The following is a 19,548-nucleotide window of genomic DNA, read 5'->3' on the forward strand; positions in this document are numbered from 1 at the left end:
ACGGGCTACACAGAGAAGTGAGCCTAATACTGCCTCCATCATGTGGTTCCCTGATGAAGTTGAGGGAAGGAACTCCAACGATATTGCTGCTTTCAGAAGGTCAGAGGAAAGTCTGATCCTAAGAACAACAACATAAAAGGGGCATTTAAACATTTTTGGATCAATTTTATTTTTTTTTCTTTTCTTTTTTTCAGAGCTGGGGACCGAACCCAGGGCCTTGTGCTTGCTAGGCAAGCGCTCTACCACTGAGCTAAATCCCCAACCCCTTGGATCAATTTTAAAAGGGAAGGAAAGGAATCACCAAGCAGGATACCCTAAATAAAACCCAACCCACTTTAAAGTCACTGGTCTCCCCAGCTGGGGGCACTTTTCTGTAGGAGAAATCTGTAACACTTGCCAAGAACCTGTTTAATGTTGCCATTCTCCTATGTTTTAAATATTTAACAGATGGGGAGGGGGAGAGGGGGAATCTTCCTGCTAGCCAATAAGGCTTGCTACATCCGGGCAATCAAGCACCCCGCAAACATGGTAGCACATTCCTCGGCAAGGGCAAGAAGTTCACCGACTAAAGGTCTGCCTGGGCTATATGAGACCCCAAAACAAAACAAATTCACGCAATAATGAAAGAAGGGAGGAAAGAATTATGAATCACAGCAGTATGCGCGTATTAAACTGTGATTAAGCCATTTAGCTGATGGGGGTGTCAGGAAAGGGCCCCACTAGGACCACAAAAAATGGTTAGATAAGTCTGGTGTCACACGATAAAAAGAGAGGGAGGTGGTGACAAGGGATAGCAGGAGAGAAAGAACGTAAATGGTTAATATTGGGAGTTTCAAAATGCTTTCCCATTACAAGCACTTGACGTTTAATTTCCTCATCCCAGTGAACTACCCTAAGGGAAATAAATGCTCGAACTGGGTAGTTACACCCGGGTAGTAAAGAGCAAGGAAGAGCTTTATAGATGCACTTTTCGCCAGACTTCGTCAAAGGACACGAAAGTATTAAAAGATGAGTTGGCAGTTTCAAAGCGTGGAAAGGCGGCTCAGCCTTCGGGATTGGGAGCTGCCTTGAGCTCTCGAGAGCCTAGACCGGAGCTCGAGACAGCCGGACCTGCGCACTGCAGATGCGGAACTCATGCGCCGCGGCTCGGCTTCCGGCGAGCACCCTTTCCAGACGCACCGACAGGGTCGGCGCAGACAGTGGCGTGCCTTAGTTCTTCTAGATGGTGAAAGAAGGCCTGAGACCGGACGGTCTTCTCTCTTAGCTTTCTTTCTGCTCGGTCGACTCCGAGCAGCAGCAGAGACTCTAAGCTTCGCGCCTCAGTGGAAGATTAGAGGGCGTAGGTGGCCTTCGAAGGCTCGGCCAGAGAATCTTCCGCCCCCTCGCTGCCTCGGTGAGGACAACCGCGGGTCATCCCGCGGGAGGTGGGATCGGGGGGGGGGGTGCTGCGTACACGGGGAAGGGTCATTTTGTGAGTCTCACTACTACTTCCGGGAGACGCCTCGGAAAGAAGGGCGTGCTAAGGGGCGGGGGGCCGGAGGGGAGAGGCACTTACCTCTTATCCGATTGGTTAATTGCTTGCTGGTTGAGCTTTTCTAGTTGCTGATTGGCAAAAGCCAAATCCAGGTCACAGGGGAAGCGTTACTTGAGGCTAGATTGAGGTGAGATTGGTCGGGTTCCTGAGTCCAGTTTGTACACGGGAGTAGGGACTTCATTTTACCCCCAGTCCAAGGCCTCGATTAACAGGGTAAGGAAAAGAACCGGTAGCGGGATGGTGGAGGCGGTTGACGACGAAATGAAGGCTTAGAACTAAACTAACCTAACTTCCTCACCTAACCTTAGCTATACCCGGATGGGAACGTGATACAAGGCCTTTGAGAAAGGAGGAGGCGGAATCCTCGTAGCAGTGACAGTGTAGAAGGAGAGGCCTTCTGGGAGTTTTTTTTTTTTTTTTTTTTTTTGTTATCTAATTGTATGAAGCTCTAATTTCCTAGATGAAGATAAAACAGAACCTTCTGAAGAATTTAGCGCTTTAGCTTTGCAGAGGAGTCGGGAGACTACCAGGACCTCAAAGAGGCAGTTTGCTGAATAATTCAACTTTTCTTTTTATTACTTCAGATGAGCAGCTCTCAAAAAAGACAGAAATATCAGAAGCATGGATACAGTCTTATCTGTTAGAAGAATGCTCAAAGGAAAATAAGGTATTCATTTTGGCTTACTTATGATTAGTAATCCAAGAATTTTGCCTTGGAGAAGGTCTCAGGTTTTGAATATCTTAAGGAACCTGACTTTTTTTTTTTTTGTCATCAGATTTTTACTTATTAAACATCTGTTTTTAAAATGAGGTTTCTGACCACCAAAAATGCTGTCTGCTAATAATAGTACTAATTACATTGCAAATGGAAACCCTTTACTTTTTGATGTTATTAACGTCTTGAGTGAATCTCACCCCCCTCCAGGTGTGTGTGTTCCTGACTATGCTAGAACTCACTCTGTAGACCAGGCCGCTCTGGAACACACAGAGATCAGTCTGCCTTTCTCCTGAGTGTTAGGAATGAATACATGTTACTACACCTAGTTTACTGGCTGGTTTTGTGTGTCACCTTGATACAAGCTAGAGTCATCACAGAGAAAGGAGCCTCAGTTGAGGAAATGCCTCCATGAGATCCAGCTGTAAGGCATTTTCTCAATGAGTGATCCGTGGGGGAAGGCCTAGCCCCTGTCTGGTGGTGGTGTCATCCCTGGGCTGGTAGTCCTGGGCTCTGTAAGAAAGCAGATGGAGCAAGCCAGTAAGCAGCACCCCTTCGTGGCTTCTGCATCAGCTCCTACCTCCATGTTCCTGCCCTGTTTGAGTTCTTCTCCTGACTTCTTCCAGTGATGGAAGTGTAAGCCAATTAAACCCTCTCCTCCCCAACTTGTTTTGGTCATGGTGTTTCATCGAAGCAATAGAAACCTAAGACAACTAGCTAGCTTTGCATTTTGCAATTAGGGGGGTGGGTTGTTTGGGTTTTTGTTTTGTTTTGTTTTTGACTTTCAAAGCAGGGTTTCTCTGTAGCCTACTCTGTAGACCAGGCTGGCCTTGAACTCAGGATTCCCCTACTTCTGCCTCTTGAATGCTGGGACTAAAGGTGTGGGCCACCACCTGCCTAGCTACTTTATTATTATTTTTTAAATGTATCCACTAGTCAAATATATGTGTCAAATCTTAGAATATAGAACTCACAAATAAACAACAAAACAACTTTTAGGAGCTCGTAGGTCTAGGCTTTTGCTCTAAAAGTTACCACTGAGTCAGGTACAATTCAGCACACAAATCTCATATCTGAATATTAAATTGATCGTCTTTCAAAATTTTTTTCTTTGTCTCTCAAAAAATTGTGTTGAGAAGCCTTCATCATGTTAAAATTTTAGGCCTGAATAATACATGTTCTTAATATACAAGGGCTCTTACATGTGTCCCAGGACAGTTAGGAATGCAGCCCACTATATTTTAGATGATGATGTCCTGCATCCCTCCCAGAAAAGATGGCGAATATAAAATGGCCACCACTGTCTCAGTGCACTTTATTGAGATGAAAATAATTTTGCCTACTGTGTCTGCTGAAGACTCAAAGTTGGTCTCACTGAGACTGAAAACCAACAGGAAACAACACGCCATGGCTGGCTCTGAGGATTGAGAAAGCACACAAGAGCTCTGGCTGTTGGTATCAGGCCATCCTTCAGCCTGCAATGGTTAGCCTCAGGAGTTTCTGATTTTGGGGGCTACGTGTAAGTGCTGTCCTTGAGAAGAGACTTTCTACCTTGGCGAGGAGATGAGGAAAGGTAACACTGCTTCTTAGAGTCTTAGACTATCAGTTCAGTGAGTCTCTAGAGGTGGTTGTGAATCACAATTGAGATTGTTAGTGGCCTACACAGCGAATTCTGGGCCAGCCAGGGCTACATGGTAAGAGCTGACCTCAATAAACCAACAACAAAACCAAAACACAGTGAAGCTATGTTAGCTCATGACTGATGCATTGAATTTGTACATGTTTTTTAAACAGGAAACTAGAAGTCTCAGGATGAATCCATCTAGATCTAGATCAGGTGGTAGTGGAGAAGAAATCTCATTTCAAGAAAATGAGAGAAGATGGCAGCAAGAGCGTCTCCACAGAGAAGAAGCCTATTACCAGTTTATTAATGCGCTCAATGATGAAGATTATCGGTTAATGAGAGATCATAATCTTTTAGGCACCCCTGGTAAGAAATGGGCAAGGGGGGGGGGAATATTTTCTATCATTAGAAGGAGGATTTTTTTTTTTTTTAGAAGGAGGATTTTTAAAGTAAAGAGAGGGGGTTGGGATTTAGCTCAGTGGTAGGCGCCAAAGGCCCTGGGTTCGGTCCCCAGCTCCAAAAAAAAAAAAAAAAAAAAAAAAAAAAGTAAAGAGAGTGCTTCCTTTGAGTACTGTTTTGTGAGTCTGAAATTATGCAGTGTAACAAAGTCACTGCCCTTTGTGTTTGATAAATACATGAGAATACTGGGTATATGGGCATACACAGGCCGAACTTCAAAAGTTCATGTATATAGGCATTAAGTGTTTATATGTATAGTTCTCACTACCCTCCCTGCCAACTCCTCATGGAGACGGACTCAGGATTGAAACCTAGGGTTCTGTACCTGTTAGGGAAGTGCTCTTCCACTAAACTACACTCCAGCTCACTCGCTCACACTTTCTCTCTCACATAATATTTGTACAAATAAAATGTTATTTGAAACTTAATTCTTAACTTATTTGAAGTGTTAACTCTCAGCTAGGTAGTGTCCAATGTATGTCTATATGTTTTCTTTCAAATTCACTTTATAGGAAACTAGCTGAAATTTGCTTGTCTGTGTGCTTGTATATTTCTATGTTGGTGACTCATATAATAAAATATTGGGGTAGAATCAAAGCACCAAGATTTGAACATTTCCCTAAAACTACTCCTCAATTTTCTTGTTAACTCTTAAGAAGCAAACTCTGCACGACTACAGCTCTTCATTGTATTGTTGTTGTCTTAAAACTTGTTTTAGTTTTTGATGTTTGTCTTTGGTGGGGGGTTGTGTATGTGAGGTCAAGTCCAAGAAGGCCAGCAGAGCCTTTCAGGTCCCAGTCTCTTGGGTTTCCTGGAGCTGGCATTAGGAAGTAGTTGTGAGCCCCTCAATCTGGGTGCTGTGAACTGCTGAGCCATCTCTCCAGCCCTAACTTAACAGGTTCTTTTTTTTTTTTCCTTTTTTTTTTTTTTTTGGAGCTGGGAACCAACCTAGGGGCCTTGCGCTTGCTAGGCAAGCGCTCTACCACTGAGCTAACTCCCCAACCACTTAACAGGTTCTTACGGAGAGATACTGGTAACCAAAATTATTCAAGTTTAAACATCAATTTTAATAAAATAATAAATGAGATATGACTAAGTTATGTGTATTTGTATCAAATATTTAATTTATAGACCATGAAAATAATAAGGATCAACTTTTATAGATTGTTAAGAATTTTTTTTAAATTACATTTTATTGTGTGTGTGTGTGTGTGTGTGTGTGTGTGTGTGTGTGTGTGTGTGTGTGTGTGTGTGTGTGTGTATAAATGAAGGTGAGTGTTTAGATACCACAGGACAGCCAGTAGGTATCTTTTTTTTTCCTTCCACTGTGTGGTTCTTTGAATTCAGGTTGTCTGGCTTAGCAGTAAGTGCCTTTACCCACTGAGCTGTCTCACTGGCCCCAGTTGCTAAAGTTTTTATTTCATGAGTTCTCATAAAACTTGGTAATGTAAGTTTTTTAAATGAGTGTTGTTTCGTTCTTTCAGGAGACATAACATCCGAGGAGCTACAGCAGCGCCTGGATAGAGCGAAGGAGCAGCTGGTATCTCAGCCTGGCTCGGGGAGTGGGACAAGTGATGGAGGTACTGAGGCCTGCACTGCCCCACTCAGCCTGCCTGCAGCGCTTCACTGTTGTGATGTGATCCTCATTCAGATAACTCGTGTGTTCCTGAGAGCAGTCTGGTTAGGGACTAGAGAGCAGAGAATAAGTTCAGAGGTGTTCTCATACATCGTTTGCCTTCAGGAAGTTTATGTGTACAGAATAGTAAATATATATTTTCCCTCCTTCCAACCTTCCTGAGATAAGCTGGGGCCTCATGTGTTCTTGATAAATATTCTAACACGGAGCTACATCCCCTAGCCAAATATAGTTCTTCCTAATGTTTGCATGAGCACACTACATTGCTTTTGTATTACAGAGCCTAATACAGACAGGAAACTGTCTTTGCTGCTGCTTTTCCGTTTGCTTGCTTGTTATTTCATCAAGAAAACACTAAATCATTAAAAATTCTTGCAATAAGCAAAATACTAATGCAAACCAATTTAAACTAACTGCAATTATAGAGTTCAAAGCAAGCACAATTTTGGGACCCCTCTTTCTGTTTTACCTTCTCTCCCAGAGATATCCATCACTGGTAATGTTCCCAGTCAGCTGGCTGAGGAGTCTCTGCTCTACCTGCACAGAAGCTGGGGGTCATTCCTAGCTCCTCAGGGGGACAGCTGGTGTGATCAACATTAAATTTAGAAAGGAGGTTTCCTAAGAACTCACCTCCCTGAAGCCTTTCTGTCTCTAGTATTCACCATCTCTGTGAACATTTTACCTGTGTCCTATTTTAAGTTTATGACAAAGGCTTTTGAGTTCCATGTTTACAGTTGAGTGGTATTTGAGTAGGCCTAAGGTCCCTGGGTTCATAAAAGCATGAGGAAGTAAGAGAGATAATGGGAACTTGGATCATCCCTCAGTTATGAACACCTGCTGGCTATTACTGTAGTTGTTATGACAAGTCGAGTGCTGCAGATATAGGAAAGTTTTCAAGAATATATGTGTGTGTGTGTGTGTGTGTGTGTGTGTGTATGAATTATATACACACACACATATATATATACATATATATGTATATGAATTCATAAATATACACACATTTATCAAACAGTTTTGCTGGGTATAATATTCTGGCATGTGTGACCTTTCAGAACTTGGGTAATGTCATTCTGAGACTTGATTCTGGGACTTGATTACTGTGATAGGCCTGCCTTTCTGTGTGGCTTGGGCCTTCTCTCTCGAAGCTTGAGCACCCTTTCCTTGGCCTTTTCTTCTAGCATTTTAACTGGAATTTGTTGCATCATTCCTATTTTCTCTTGTTTAAGGGTCTCTTGACATTTGGGGAATTTTCTCCTGTGGTTTTATTGAAAATGTTTTCTATGCTTTTGACCTGGAGTTCAACCCCCCATAATTTATAGCGCCCCATAATTCGGAGCTGGGGACCGAACCCAGGGCCTTGCGCTTGCTAGGCAGGCGCTCTACCACTGAGCAAAAACCCCAACCCCCGTAATTTATAGTTTTAATTTCTTTGACGGTGTCCAAAGATCCTACATGTTTGTTCATGCTTTTTTTTTTCCCAATTCCTCTGCCCTGCCTTCAAGTCCTGACATTGCTCTTATCCACTTGACCTATTTTGACTGAGGCTTTCCTGAGTTTTGTATTTGACTATGTTTCTGTCTTCATCTTCAGATTCCATTCTCCTTTGTTTCATTTAGTTATGTGTTTGTGTCTTTCGGAGCTTCTGGTTTTTTTTTTTTTTTTTTTTTTTTTTTTTGTTTTTTTTTTTTGGGGCTGGGGGCCGAACCCAGGGCCTTGTGTTTCCTAGGCAAGCTCTCTACCACTGAGCTAAATCCCCAACCCCTTGGGGCTTCTGTTAATTCCTGCTGTTACCAGTTCATTCAAGTATTTATCCTTGTCTTCCTTAAATCCTTTGAACTCTTCGATGGTGTTTAATTCTTTTGACTTTTGTTCCTGAAAGTGATCCTCCTTGGGACCATGGCACTGATGGGATTTGTAGGAGGTTTTGGGTTTGTGTTTTTGTTTTTTTTTTTTTTTTTTTAGCATTGTCTTTATTTATTTTTTTTTTTAAAGACTTTTTTTTCCTTTGGTTTTTTTTAGATTTATTTATTTATTATATATAAGTACACTGTAGCTGTCTTCAGATACACCAGAAGAGGGCATCGGATCTCCTTACAGATGGTTGTGAGCCACCATGTGGTTGCTGGGAATTGAACTCAGGACCTCTGGAAGAGCAGTCCGTGCTCTTAACCACTGAGCCATCTCTCCAGCCCGTCTTTATTTTTTATATAGCTTATTTTTGCAATGAGCCATGAGCATCTGGAATTAGGTCGTTACTGTCTTACTGTTCTGAGGGGTGGAGCAGAAGGGAAGAGGTTCCTCATTGCATGCACTGTGGGCCAGTTGCATGGACGGAGGTGGCTGGTGGGGGTTCTGAGAGCAGGAGATGGGGTGGGGCCAGGTTGGGGCTGCAGAGTGAGACAATGGCCAAGGGGAGAGGTTGCTTTATGGGTCCCCACAAGTATGGGCTGGACCTTAAGGAGGGTAAAAGGTTTCTGATAAAAGGCTGATAAAAGGTTTCTGAGTCTAAATAGAATTTTTCTTTAAACGCTCTGTGTGTGTGTGCGCGCGTGTGCTCGCGTGTGTGCGTGTGTGTGCGTGCGTGTGCGTGTGTGTGTGTGTGTAGACAATTTGCGTATAAGGCAGTTCTTCCACCATGTGGGTCCTGGAGATCCAGCTCATGACAGTTAGGCTTGGCAGCATGTGCCCTGTCATAGGCGCAGTATTTTAATTTCTGTAGTGTGCTTTTAATACACTTTTAGAAAGTTTGATTTTTTTCATTTTCCATTCATTATAAATGCAGAGCCCGAGTTTAGCTCAAGTACAGCTGTCTTTCTTGCAATGTTTTAATAAAGATCTAAACTATTAGTATAGAAATTGACCTTAAATTGATTTGATTCACTTTCCAGACTCAGAAAACCTCAGAGAACATTCAGATGAGGGCTCTCTGCTCCGATGGCTGAGCACTTTCCGGCGCACTGGGAACGTGACGCGCAGTGGACAGAGTGGGAGTCAGAGCTGGAGGGCTGTGAGCCGCACAAACCCGGACAGCGGGGAGTTCGGGTTCAGCCTGGAGATCCACATCAACCCCGACAGCAGAGGCTCCGGGGTGCGCGGAGCGGAGCCTGTGGACATCCCTCTGTCAGGTGTCAGCAGAGAGCATGGGCAGCAGAGACCCTCCAGTCCTGTGGCTAGGCGAACCCGAAGCCAGACCTCCGTGAGCTCCAGTGCTGGTCTCTCCAGTGCTCCCGGGGGCAGGCGCTCGAGGAGGCAGGGCTCTGTGCAAGGATCTTTCTCAGCACTGGGGAGGTTAAGGAATGGCATTGGAGCAGAGCTTGGCGTTTCCAGAGTTAGTGCCCCTCGCACTCACGTTATTAACACCCACACGAACCAGTCCGATGGTAGTGCTCCCAGGCAAAGTGGACGGCAGCGGTTTGGAGCAGCACATATTTGGGAAAACGGGGCTAGAAGTAATGTTACAGTGAGGAACACAAACCAAAGATTAGAGCCAATAAGATTACGTCCTGCTCTCAGTAGTCGAAGCCGGTCCCCTATTCAGAGACAGAATGGGACTGGTCATAATTCCCAAAGACAGGGTAGACCGCTACAGCAAACGGGTAGAAACAGGTCTGTGAGGCAGAGAGGTGGAACCAGGGTGTTTTTAGAACAAGGCACAGAACGCAGAGGCACCGATTATACCCCACTGTCCAACTCAAGACTCGTGTCAAGGATAACAGTAGAAGAAGGAGAATCCAGCAGGTCCTCAGCTGCCACCCAGCGCCACCCAGCAATCACACTAGACCTGCAAGTCAGGAGGATTCGTCCTGGAGAAACTAGAGATCGGGATAGCATTGCAAATAGAACCCGGTCTAGGGCAGGGCTGGCCGAAAGTACAGTTGAGAGCAACAGTGGGGGCTTCCACAGAACTATTTCTCAGTTAGAACGGTCGGGTGTCCGGACCTATGTGAGCACCATTACAGTTCCTCTTCGGAGGATTTCCGAGAATGAAGTGGTTGAGCCATCCTCTGTGGCTCTTCGGTCAATTTTAAGGCAGATCATGACTGGGTTTGGAGAGCTGAGTTCTCTAATGGAGGTGGAGCCTGCATCAGAGAATCAAAGCAATGATCAGCATTTACCAGAGGTGTACCTAGAACTGAGTAATGGAGGTGCGGCTGATGACCATGGTCAGCATGGAGGAGGCTCCTCACAGGCCCCTCAGGCCCAAGACGACAGTGCGGAAACGCTAGATGTGAGTGAGCCCACCCCACCACAGCCTCGCTCCAGTGGCTCCAGAGGTAGAAGGCAGTTACGCAGGGCAGACAATGTCGTTGAGGCTGGGACATTACCCATTCTGCGCCTTGCTCATTTCTTCCTACTGAATGAAGGCGATGATGACCCAATTCGTGGTCTAACCAAGGAGCAGATTGACAATCTTTCTACCAGGAGTTATGAGCAAAGCGCGGTTGACAGTGAGTTAGGTAAAGTGTGCAGTGTGTGCATCAGTGACTATGTGGCCGGGAACAAGCTCCGGCAGCTGCCGTGCCTGCACGAGTTCCACATTCACTGTATCGATCGCTGGCTGTCAGAGAACTGTACCTGCCCCGTCTGTCGGCGACCTGTTTTAGAATTGGGGGCCACAGACAGCGGGTGAGCAATGGGGTCTGCTCAGTGCTGTGTGTTCCTGGAGTCATAGTCGAACACTTTTCTTGAGTTACTTGTGATGGTGTAACCAAGACAAAAAACCTATCAGATTATAGTTTGCACTATTTTTTGTGTGCTTTTTTTTAAACCTTGTTACAAAGAGTTTGTTTATATAAAAATTTAAAATGCAGATGTTAAATTATCCAAAAGTAAAGAATAGTTAATATTGCTAGAACCAAATAACCTTTAAAATGTTTTTATTTTGGTAATTTTGTCATGCTAAGCACTTTTGTATCTGCACAACCCAGTATGTTAGGGATCTTGATTCTTTCTCAACTCTGCAGTAGGTTTTGCTGGGGTTTCCGAGTTTGAACTCAGTGCTTCCTTTGGACACTACTGTCTGAGTCTTCGTAGCCTGTTAGGCTGAATGTCTGCTAGATATACTTAAGTTACTTGAATTGGTAATTTAACACGTGGCACACGGCGCGTGTGTCTGCAGGTATGTAACTGTGGGAACATATCCAGGCTGACAACTGCAGGCTGGAGACTGAGGCTCTGGGGCTTAGACTGCATGTGGCACAGTGTTAACAGTGACAGGATCATCTCTAAGGGGGAGTGAATTAATCGAGATGGAGATTGTTTACTGAAGCGTGTCTGACAATCTGACCTACTAGAGAGCGAGCGATGTATAATAATGAATCTAGTATTTCTTTATTCATGGAATGTGGAAATTTTATGACAGATAGTTTAAGTTTGTCTTTTTTGTGATTTTTTTTTTTTTTTTTTAGAAGTACAAACACTTCTGGGGTTAGGTAGGGTTTACAGCATGCTTGATTTCTCAAATTTAGTTTTAAAATCTAAAATACTTTAAAGTCTATGAAGTAGTGAAATGCATAGAAAATATGTAAATTTGGATGCCAAAAAGCTCCAAATTAAAGCCTTTAAAAGAACATAGAGTTTATATAAACACAAAGTATGCATTAAAGTCTATTTCTACCAGTAAACATTAAAGACTGTGTGAGCTCATTTCTCTGTCCACTGTGGCTTACTCATCTCCAAATACTTACTCCACACTAGGTGACTGGTGGCAGGGTTCACTACCTGACAAGACGGATCAAGTCCCTATCTTCATGGAAAAGACATTTGCTCTTAGGGAAGGAACAAATCGATTTTTACTTTGATGTTTGCTTATGACTATGTGACAGGGTCTCGTGTGTGTGTGTGTGTGTGTGTGGGGGGGGGGGTAGTGCCACTCGGGTAAAACACAAGAAAGCATTTCATGTCAAATCTTGAGAGGTTTAGAAACACCTCCATATTTAGCTTTTTTTTTTTCAGTCAGTGATCACATTTAGTACATAAGATTAGTCACGTGCCTAGAAATAGCACAGGGTGCGCTCACCAACAGGAAAGATTTCTGTAAAAGTTAGGACTTGGGGATAAATAACTTGCAGGCTTCTCGTGAGTCCAGGAAGGTTGATTTGAGCCTGAATTGACGTCCTTTATATATCAGACTAATTGAGGGATCATCATTTCATTTTGTAGCTGTTAGATGACAACAGTTTTCCCTTGATGATTTTAGCGACAGGTGTCGGTAAGTTTTTACGTTTAAGGAAGATTGCTCTAGTACTTCATACAGGACACAGCAGAATGGAGAGACATGGCAGCAACCCAGTAAAGGAGCTGTTACAGGAAGTCAGCAGTGGAGATGGCTTAGTCAGATGCTTGCTAGGCGACCATGAGGAGTGAGTTCACTCCCTAGCACCCACGTAAAAGCTGGGTGTAGTGGTGCATGCCTGCACTCCTAGGTCTAGGGGAACAGACAGACAGATCCCTGAGACTTACTGGCCACCCAGTCTGACCGGATTGGTTCAATGAGAGATCCGGTCTCAAAAATAAAGCAGAGAGTCATTGAAGAAGACAGTTGACCTCTGGCCTCCACATCACGTGCAGGAACACACATGAAAACAAAAACCAAACCACATGCCTTCATTTTGTCCGTTAAGCTTGTTATAAGCTGATAACAGTGGAACTAGAAAGTAGGCATTCCATCTTGTGCCTCAGAAAGGCATTGTTTGGTGTTAGATGTGAGAACCAGCCACCCCCTGAGTGGGGGAAGGAGTGCTGGCACACACAGATAAAGAAGCTGGGCAGTGGTGGCACATGCCTTTAACCTCAGCACTTGGGAGGTAGAGGCAGGCGGAGTTCTGTAATCCAGGCCAGCCTGGTCTACAGACCTTGTTCCAGGATGGTCAAGGCATATGCAAAGAAACCATGCCTTGAACCACCCCGTCCTCCCACCCCCCAAAAGAAAAGTATCAGCCACTAGGCAGACACTTCACACACACACACACACACACACACACACACACACACACACACACACACACACACACCCGCTGGTATTTTGTTGGACTTAGTTTTTGTTGGTTTTGAAAGAAGGTCTCCCTTTATAACTTAGTCTGGTTTTATCTTCATAGTCCATCAGCTTCCTCGGTGCCAGGATTGCTGGCAGGCCCTCATGATGCCCAACTTAAATCTTCAAGATATGATGGTTTTAACAGCATTAGAAGGCGTTTCTGGGGGTTGGGGATTTAGCTCAGCGGTAGAGCACTTGCCTAGCAAGTGCAAAGCCCTGGGTTCGGTCCCCAGCTCCAAAAAAAAAAAAAAAAAAAGGCGTTTCTGCTAGGTGCTTGAAACACAACAGGATGGGTACCGTCTGGAAGCCATAGTGTGACTGAATGAGAGTCATGCATTGGTATCTGTGAAGAACACAGAAGGGTTTTCTACAATACTTCCATTTCCCAGAAAACAAAGCCGCCACATCCAAAGGCTGTGCATCTGTATATAATTTCTATTGAGTAATGATTGTGTCCTTTATGGGTCTAATGTAGAAAGAAGCAAGCGGTTGGCCAGGGCTCTAAACTAGACTACAGCTATCTTGCAGACTTCTGTATTGAGATTTGAAGCTTCCTGACTGCTCTCCCATAGATTTACATCCTTTTAGTATTTCTTTGTTTCTTTGGATTTTTTCTTGTATTATCTAATATTGTTGTGACCCTTCATGATTACCATTTTTGTTATTCTCCTGTCAATATTAGGGTGGTTTGAATGAGAATATTGACTCCCCATAGACTCACACTGGAATGTTTGGTTCTCAGTTGGGTGGACTGTTGGGAAGGATTAGGTGGGGTCTTGTTGGAGTAGATGTCATGTGACCTTGTTGGAGATCTGTCACCGGAGGTGGGCTTTGAGCTCTCTCCCTCCCTCTTGCTCTCTCACTCACTCACTCTCTCATTTTGCCTGCTGCCGTGGATCAGGATGTAACTCTGAGCTACTTCTGGCACAGCATTGTGCCTACATGCTGCCATGCTCTCCACCCTGATAGTAGACTAAGCCTTTGACATCGTAAGCCAGTCCCCAGTTAAATGCTCTCCTTTTTATAAGAGTTGCCTTGGTCATGATGTCTCGTCACAGAATTAGAACGCTCTCTGCACCAGTGCTTTCTCACTGAGCCAGGGTTACCTGATTATGGTCAGAGGGGCTCTCAGCAAGTCTGAAGCTGAGACAAGTTTATTGCAAGCAATTAGACTTATTATATACCCTTACCAGAAACAATACAGTAGTAGTTGCCAGGATACAATGATGTTTTCAAGCTGTACGGAGCACAACAAGGTTAATTTCTAAGCCTAATTGTTTAGCCAAGTTTCTGCACGCTTCACGGACTTGCGGGGATGTAGACACTCAAGTGTCCTGAGTGCTTCACTGCCTGAGGGAGTGCCTCGGTTTCTCAGGAACTGAAAGGCACTCAGTGCCCCAGGAACCATAAACTCTAACCTGAAAAACCTATGATGCATGCCTCTCAAGGCACTACATCAACCCAACTTTCTGCAGAACACTAAGACAAATAGTTAACACGAATCCACAGTCCAAACATACAGAACTCTCGTTTATTTTTAAAGATACACTTACTTTTATTTTTGCATGATACAAGTGTTTTGCCTACATTCATGTACATGCCCAGAGTCCTTGAAGGCCAGAGAAAGGCACTGGACTCACTAAAACTAGAATTATAGTCATCAGGAATACAGGACCAAAAGGCCTCTGCCCTCAGTAAGTATATTAATAGAAGCTGGTTCATGTCTAAGTCCCTGAACTCTAGATGCCATTGTTCTCATGGGGGAAAATATAATTAAAAAAAACTTTTCTCTATTTCGATTAGGACTATAACAATGAGAAAATCATAGTCAAAATGTAAGTGGTTTTATTTGTTTTTAAGGGGTAGGGTCTCCCATAGTACAGGTTGTCCTAAGACTCACAATGTAGACCAGGCTGACCTAGAACTCAGAGATCCACCTCTGCCTCCGAAATGCTGGGATTAAAGGTTTGCACCCCCACCCCACCCCCAGCTGGTTTGGACTCCATATTAAATAAGAACCTGCTTGCGGATAAATGTCTTCAATGTCCAGAGAGCAGATGGCACCTTAGATGAGTCACTGTCTGCAGAGACAGAACATCCGGAAACAGGAGAAAGAGGACCAGCATTCTCTGTCCTCAGTGAGATTGCCTGAACCTTCGGAGAGCCCACACCCCCTGCATCATGTCTTAACACGTTCTAATTGTATTAGTCAGGGTTCTCTAGGGTAACAGGACGTGTAGAATGAATCTTTCTCTTCATTTTATTTGTGTGTGTGCGTGTGCGTGTGTGTGTGTGTGTGTGTGTGTGTAAAATTTTATTAGATTTATTAAAATGACAGGCTTTGGTCCAGCTAATCCAACAATAGCTAGCTATGAACAGAAAGTCCAAGAATCTAGTCTACAAGGCTGGGTGTCTCAGCTGGTCTTTAGTTGACACTGGAATCCCAGAGTGGACTCTAATGACAGTAAAGTAGGGGTACTGTTAGTAGGTGTGACCTTGTTGGAGGAAGTGTGTCACTGTGGGAGTGGGCTTTGGAGATCTCCTATGCTCAGGCTTTACCTATTGAAGAAGAGACCCTCCTCCTGGCTGCCTTTGGGTCAAGATGTAGAACTTTAGGCTCCTCCAACCCCACATCTGCCTGGACACTGCCATACTTCCTGACATGATAATGGACTAAACCTCAGAACCTGTAAGCCATCCCCAGTTAAATGTTGTCCTTCACAGGAGTTGCCTTGGTCATGGTATCTCTTCACGGCAATGGAAACCTTAACTAAGACACTAGGTTTGGAAAAATAGAGATATTAGCTTCTTGTCTATTGGAGTAAGGAATGGAAACAGAACTACACAGAAGACAAAATGTAATAACAATCTCCACTAAATGCTTACTCACTTAATAGCAATCAAATCAACCTCAGCTAAATCCAGAATCCACTCATATTTCTTTTCCACTCAAAGGAAGATGCCAAAGCGATGCTAACAGATAGTTGTCTTTATAATACATCAAAACATCAAACAATCAAGATATGGGCTGGAGAAATGACTCAGTGGTTAAGAGCATTTGCTGCTGACAGGAGACACAAGTTCAGTGCCCAGTCCTCAGCGTTGAATGGTTTATAACTGCAGCTCCAGTTCTAAGGGATCCATCTCCCTCTGCTGGACCCCAGAAACACTGCACTCACATGCGTGCATATATGCATGCACACGTAACTAAAAATAAAATCTTAAAAACAATATAGGCTTTCAGCTGTGGTAGCCATCTTCCAGTAACTCACCAAAATGTCACAATGGGAAGGAGGAGAGGCACTCGGTACATGTTCTCTAGGCCTTTTAGAAAACACGGAGTTGTTCCTTTGGCCACATACATGCGAGTCTACAAATAGGGTGATATTTTAGACGTCAAAGGAATGGGCACTGTTCAAAAAGGAATGCCCCATAAGTGTTACCACGGCAAAACCGGAAGAGTCTACAGTGTTGCCCAGCATGCTGTGGGCATCTTTATAAACAAGGGCAAGATTCTGGCCAGGAGGATCAGTGTGCAGATTGAGCACATCAAGCACGCGGAGAGCAGAGACAGCTTCCTGAAGTAGGTGAAGGAGAATGATCAGAAGAAAGAGGAAGCCAAAGAGAAGGGCACCTGGGTTCAGCTGAAGCGCCAGCCTGCGCCACCCAGAGAAGCCCACTTTGTGAGGACTAACGGAAAGGAGCCTGAGCTGCTGGAGCCCATTCCACACGAATTCATGGCCTAATGGACACAAAGGAAATAAAGGATCCGACTACAAAGTGTTAAAAAATAATATAGGAAGAAATACTATTATTATTTGATCATTTCTTACATTCAATGAAGTAACATTCACCCCCTTCCCCATTTTCCATTCCTAGCTTCTCCAGCTTCTCTGGGGTCCTCCCCAAGACATCCCTTCACAACTTTGTGTTGAGAGTGTGACAGCCGTCCATGTCCAGAAGGTGATGTACTTCCCCGCTTCCAGTTTTTGCACTCTTTCTACCCCAAGACAGGAATACATTTTATTTTATTTTTGGGTTTTTGAGACAGGGTTTCTCTGTGTAGCCCTGGCTGTCTTGAAACTTACTCTCTAGACTCAACTGGCCTCAACTCACAGAGATTGCCTACCTCTACCTCCCAGGTGCTGGACTTAATGGCAAGTACCATCGCCACTGCTTGTTCAGAATTAATGTTATAACCATGGATACAAATGAACTAAAAGTGCATCAAAGATTCTAAGTCTAAACTGGCTGTGGTGAGCACACATCTTTCATCCCAGCACAATGGAGGTAGAGGCTGCTGTACTCTGCACTCAAGGCCAGCCTGCTGTATTTAGCAAGCTCTAGGAGAACCAGAACTACATAGACCCTGTCTCAAAAAAACAAAAATAAAAAAAATAATAATAAAGGTCTAAGGAAGGTAGTACCCAGTTAAGATTGAGGAGGGATTAAATGTTCATAATCTCAGCCCAGACAATGGGTTCTTAGAGATTACATCACAGCATATAAAATTGTACATCTCAAAAATGTAAAAATATGTACCTCAGAGGATGCCATCAAGGAGATGAAAAGACATCTAAAAATGGAGAAAATATGTTAATTATATGTCTGGAAAGTGACGATTCATGAAACACATGTCAGTCTTACTACTCAATGCCAAGCACATAAAAAAAAATTCAGCTACACATGACAGAGGTTGATCAGATGATTATCTAAGAATGACAATAATGTCTCCCAAGTGGGAGAGTGGTATCGCACTGGGGAAAGCACAGCCCAGCATGCATGGCACTATTCTACTGAATGTCTGCTATGAGCATCGTGAATCAACAACACAGAGTTTTGAATGGGAGCCCTCATGAACTCCTGACAAAGTTCTGCAGCGCTCTCTCTCTCTCTCTCTCTCTCTCTCTCTCTCTCTCTCTCTCTCTCTCTCAACCCTCTCAGTTGCTCAATAAATCAAACACAGAATCCCTACACAGTTCACCAATTCCACCCCAAGGGCCTACAAAGTTAAATCCTGATCTCTGATGCCAATGGCCACGACAGCCTTACAACGCCTTTCATCTTGAATGAGTTGTCTGCAGAACATGGGGGTTGCAGCACCTGCCTCTGTTGACTGAAAGAAGTTACTCGCTAAGCCCTACACGCTCTATAACATTATTTCTACTGAGTTTTTATGTTGTTCCCAGAACAGGCAGACCCACAGGAACAGACAGTGAGTTGGTGTTTCTACAGCAAGGAGGAGTGGAAGGCAAGTATGAAAAGGTGCAGGTTTTCTTGAGTAAAACGTTCCCTGGCTTGACAATGGTGATGGGTGCACACTGCCTTGTTTGGGCAAAAATTGAATTACATATTTTAAATGATGGGAGCATCTGAGGGACGAAGAACAAAAGACAAAGTGGCAACTTTTATATAGAGAGAAGTGGGTCGAGAAAAATCCAAATCTGTTAAGATCTTCTTGGCTTTTCGCACAGGCATCATCCTACGGGTTGTTGAGGGAATCAACATTCACTCCAAATGATGCCCCAGCAATCACATTCATGCTATAAGCTCCAGAGAAGCTGAGGTGGGAGAGACATAGGAATTGACATTTACAGGGAGGCAGCTCATATCCCCAAGCTACCCAGGCAGGGAGCCACAGCGTCAGAACCACAAGATCACCGGAGGGGTCCAGGTTCCTGTCGCACTCATACCTTGGCCTTTACCTGGTGTCAGTTTGCAGATGTCTTATTCCTAGAGTTGAGGGAACACTGAGGTACTTACAGTCCCATCAGCCACTCACTCTTTCATGTGTATGGGCTCCCCTTTCTCCTCTTGTCTCAAGTGTTTCACTGACATCATACTGCCCGATGATGGGGAACATATAAGCCCAAAATGCAACAGCCATAGCTAACTGTGGAAACTCGGGTCCAAGAAAGACACGTCATCCCAGTCATGAGGTGATGAGCTTTTATGATGGGTCCTCTGGGTATGAAGACAAAAGACCATCTTTAACTCGGAGGACCGACCCTTGAAAAGGGATTATGGACTTGTTTTCCACCTGTCTCGGTTCGTCCCTTAAGTAGAAACCGTCTTCATTGTGATCACCTCCTTGATTTGCCACTGGTGAAGACTGGAGACAGGAGTGGTCGAAGTCTCTTCCCTTCATCATCCTCAGATATGGTAACAGCCTTTTTCATAAATCCCACTGGCCCAAAAGGCTAGAGTTCAAAAGGGAAGACGATTTACCCTGCAGAAGTTATGTGTATATCCATAGACCCAGAAAATATATCAAGCAAATATCACTTGTTTAACAAGTAGTTACTGGGGTTGGGGATTTGGCTCAGTGGTAGAGCGCTTGCCTAGGAAGCACAAGGTCCTGGGTTCAAGCCCCAGCCCCGAAAAAAAAAAAAAAGAAAAAAACAAAAACAAAAACAAAAACAAGTAGTTACTGGTCTTAAGTGGCAGGCCTTGTTTGTACTCAACACGCGTTCATTGAGGTCACCTTACAACCTATATGAATATAACTGTTACCTATCTGTGGCATGGCTTCACATCTTTA

General features: G+C 44.1%; 2 protein-coding genes across 4 annotated transcripts; both read left to right on the forward strand.

The window, feature by feature from the left end:
• The first annotated feature begins 1,616 nt into the window (after window positions 1-1,616).
• Window positions 1,617-11,617, forward strand: Rnf6 (ring finger protein 6). 3 transcript variants are annotated; one of them, XM_032886728.1, is made up of 5 exons: window positions 1,617-1,747; window positions 2,119-2,201; window positions 4,044-4,239; window positions 5,817-5,912; window positions 8,860-11,617. In XM_032886728.1, the coding sequence occupies exons 3-5, from the start codon at window positions 4,062-4,064 to the stop codon at window positions 10,599-10,601; spliced, it is 2,016 nt and encodes a 671-aa protein (XP_032742619.1). In that variant the 5' UTR covers window positions 1,617-1,747; window positions 2,119-2,201; window positions 4,044-4,061; the 3' UTR covers window positions 10,602-11,617. The 3 variants fall into 3 exon arrangements, with proteins under 3 accessions (XP_032742619.1, XP_032742620.1, XP_032742618.1); XM_032886729.1 differs by having other exon boundaries at window positions 1,627-1,661; XM_032886727.1 differs by lacking the exons at window positions 1,617-1,747; window positions 2,119-2,201 and having other exon boundaries at window positions 4,014-4,239.
• Window positions 11,618-16,263: 4,646 nt separating this feature from the next.
• On the forward strand, window positions 16,264-16,753 carry Rpl21 (ribosomal protein L21). The gene is given in 1 exon segment (XM_032887152.1): window positions 16,264-16,753. A coding segment is annotated over 1 exon segment (462 nt). The 5' UTR covers window positions 16,264-16,291.
• Window positions 16,754-19,548: the final 2,795 nt, after the last annotated feature.

The sequence above is a fragment of the Rattus rattus genome, chromosome 16, assembly GCF_011064425.1.
Source record: "Rattus rattus isolate New Zealand chromosome 16, Rrattus_CSIRO_v1, whole genome shotgun sequence".
NCBI lineage: Eukaryota > Metazoa > Chordata > Mammalia > Rodentia > Muridae > Rattus > Rattus rattus.

What these genes read in the sequence shown, in the direction of transcription:
- Rnf6 (XM_032886727.1), top strand. Translation starts at nt 4,029, where the DNA reads ATGTTTTTTAAACAGGAAACTAGAAGTCTCAGGATGAATCCATCTAGA. An exon ending in TAATCTTTTAGGCACCCCTG is followed by an intron (nt 4,240 to 5,816) that starts GTAAGAAATGGG and finishes TCGTTCTTTCAG; the next exon opens with GAGACATAACATCCGAGGAG. An exon ending in GAGTGGGACAAGTGATGGAG is followed by an intron (nt 5,913 to 8,859) that starts GTACTGAGGCCT and finishes TTCACTTTCCAG; the next exon opens with ACTCAGAAAACCTCAGAGAA.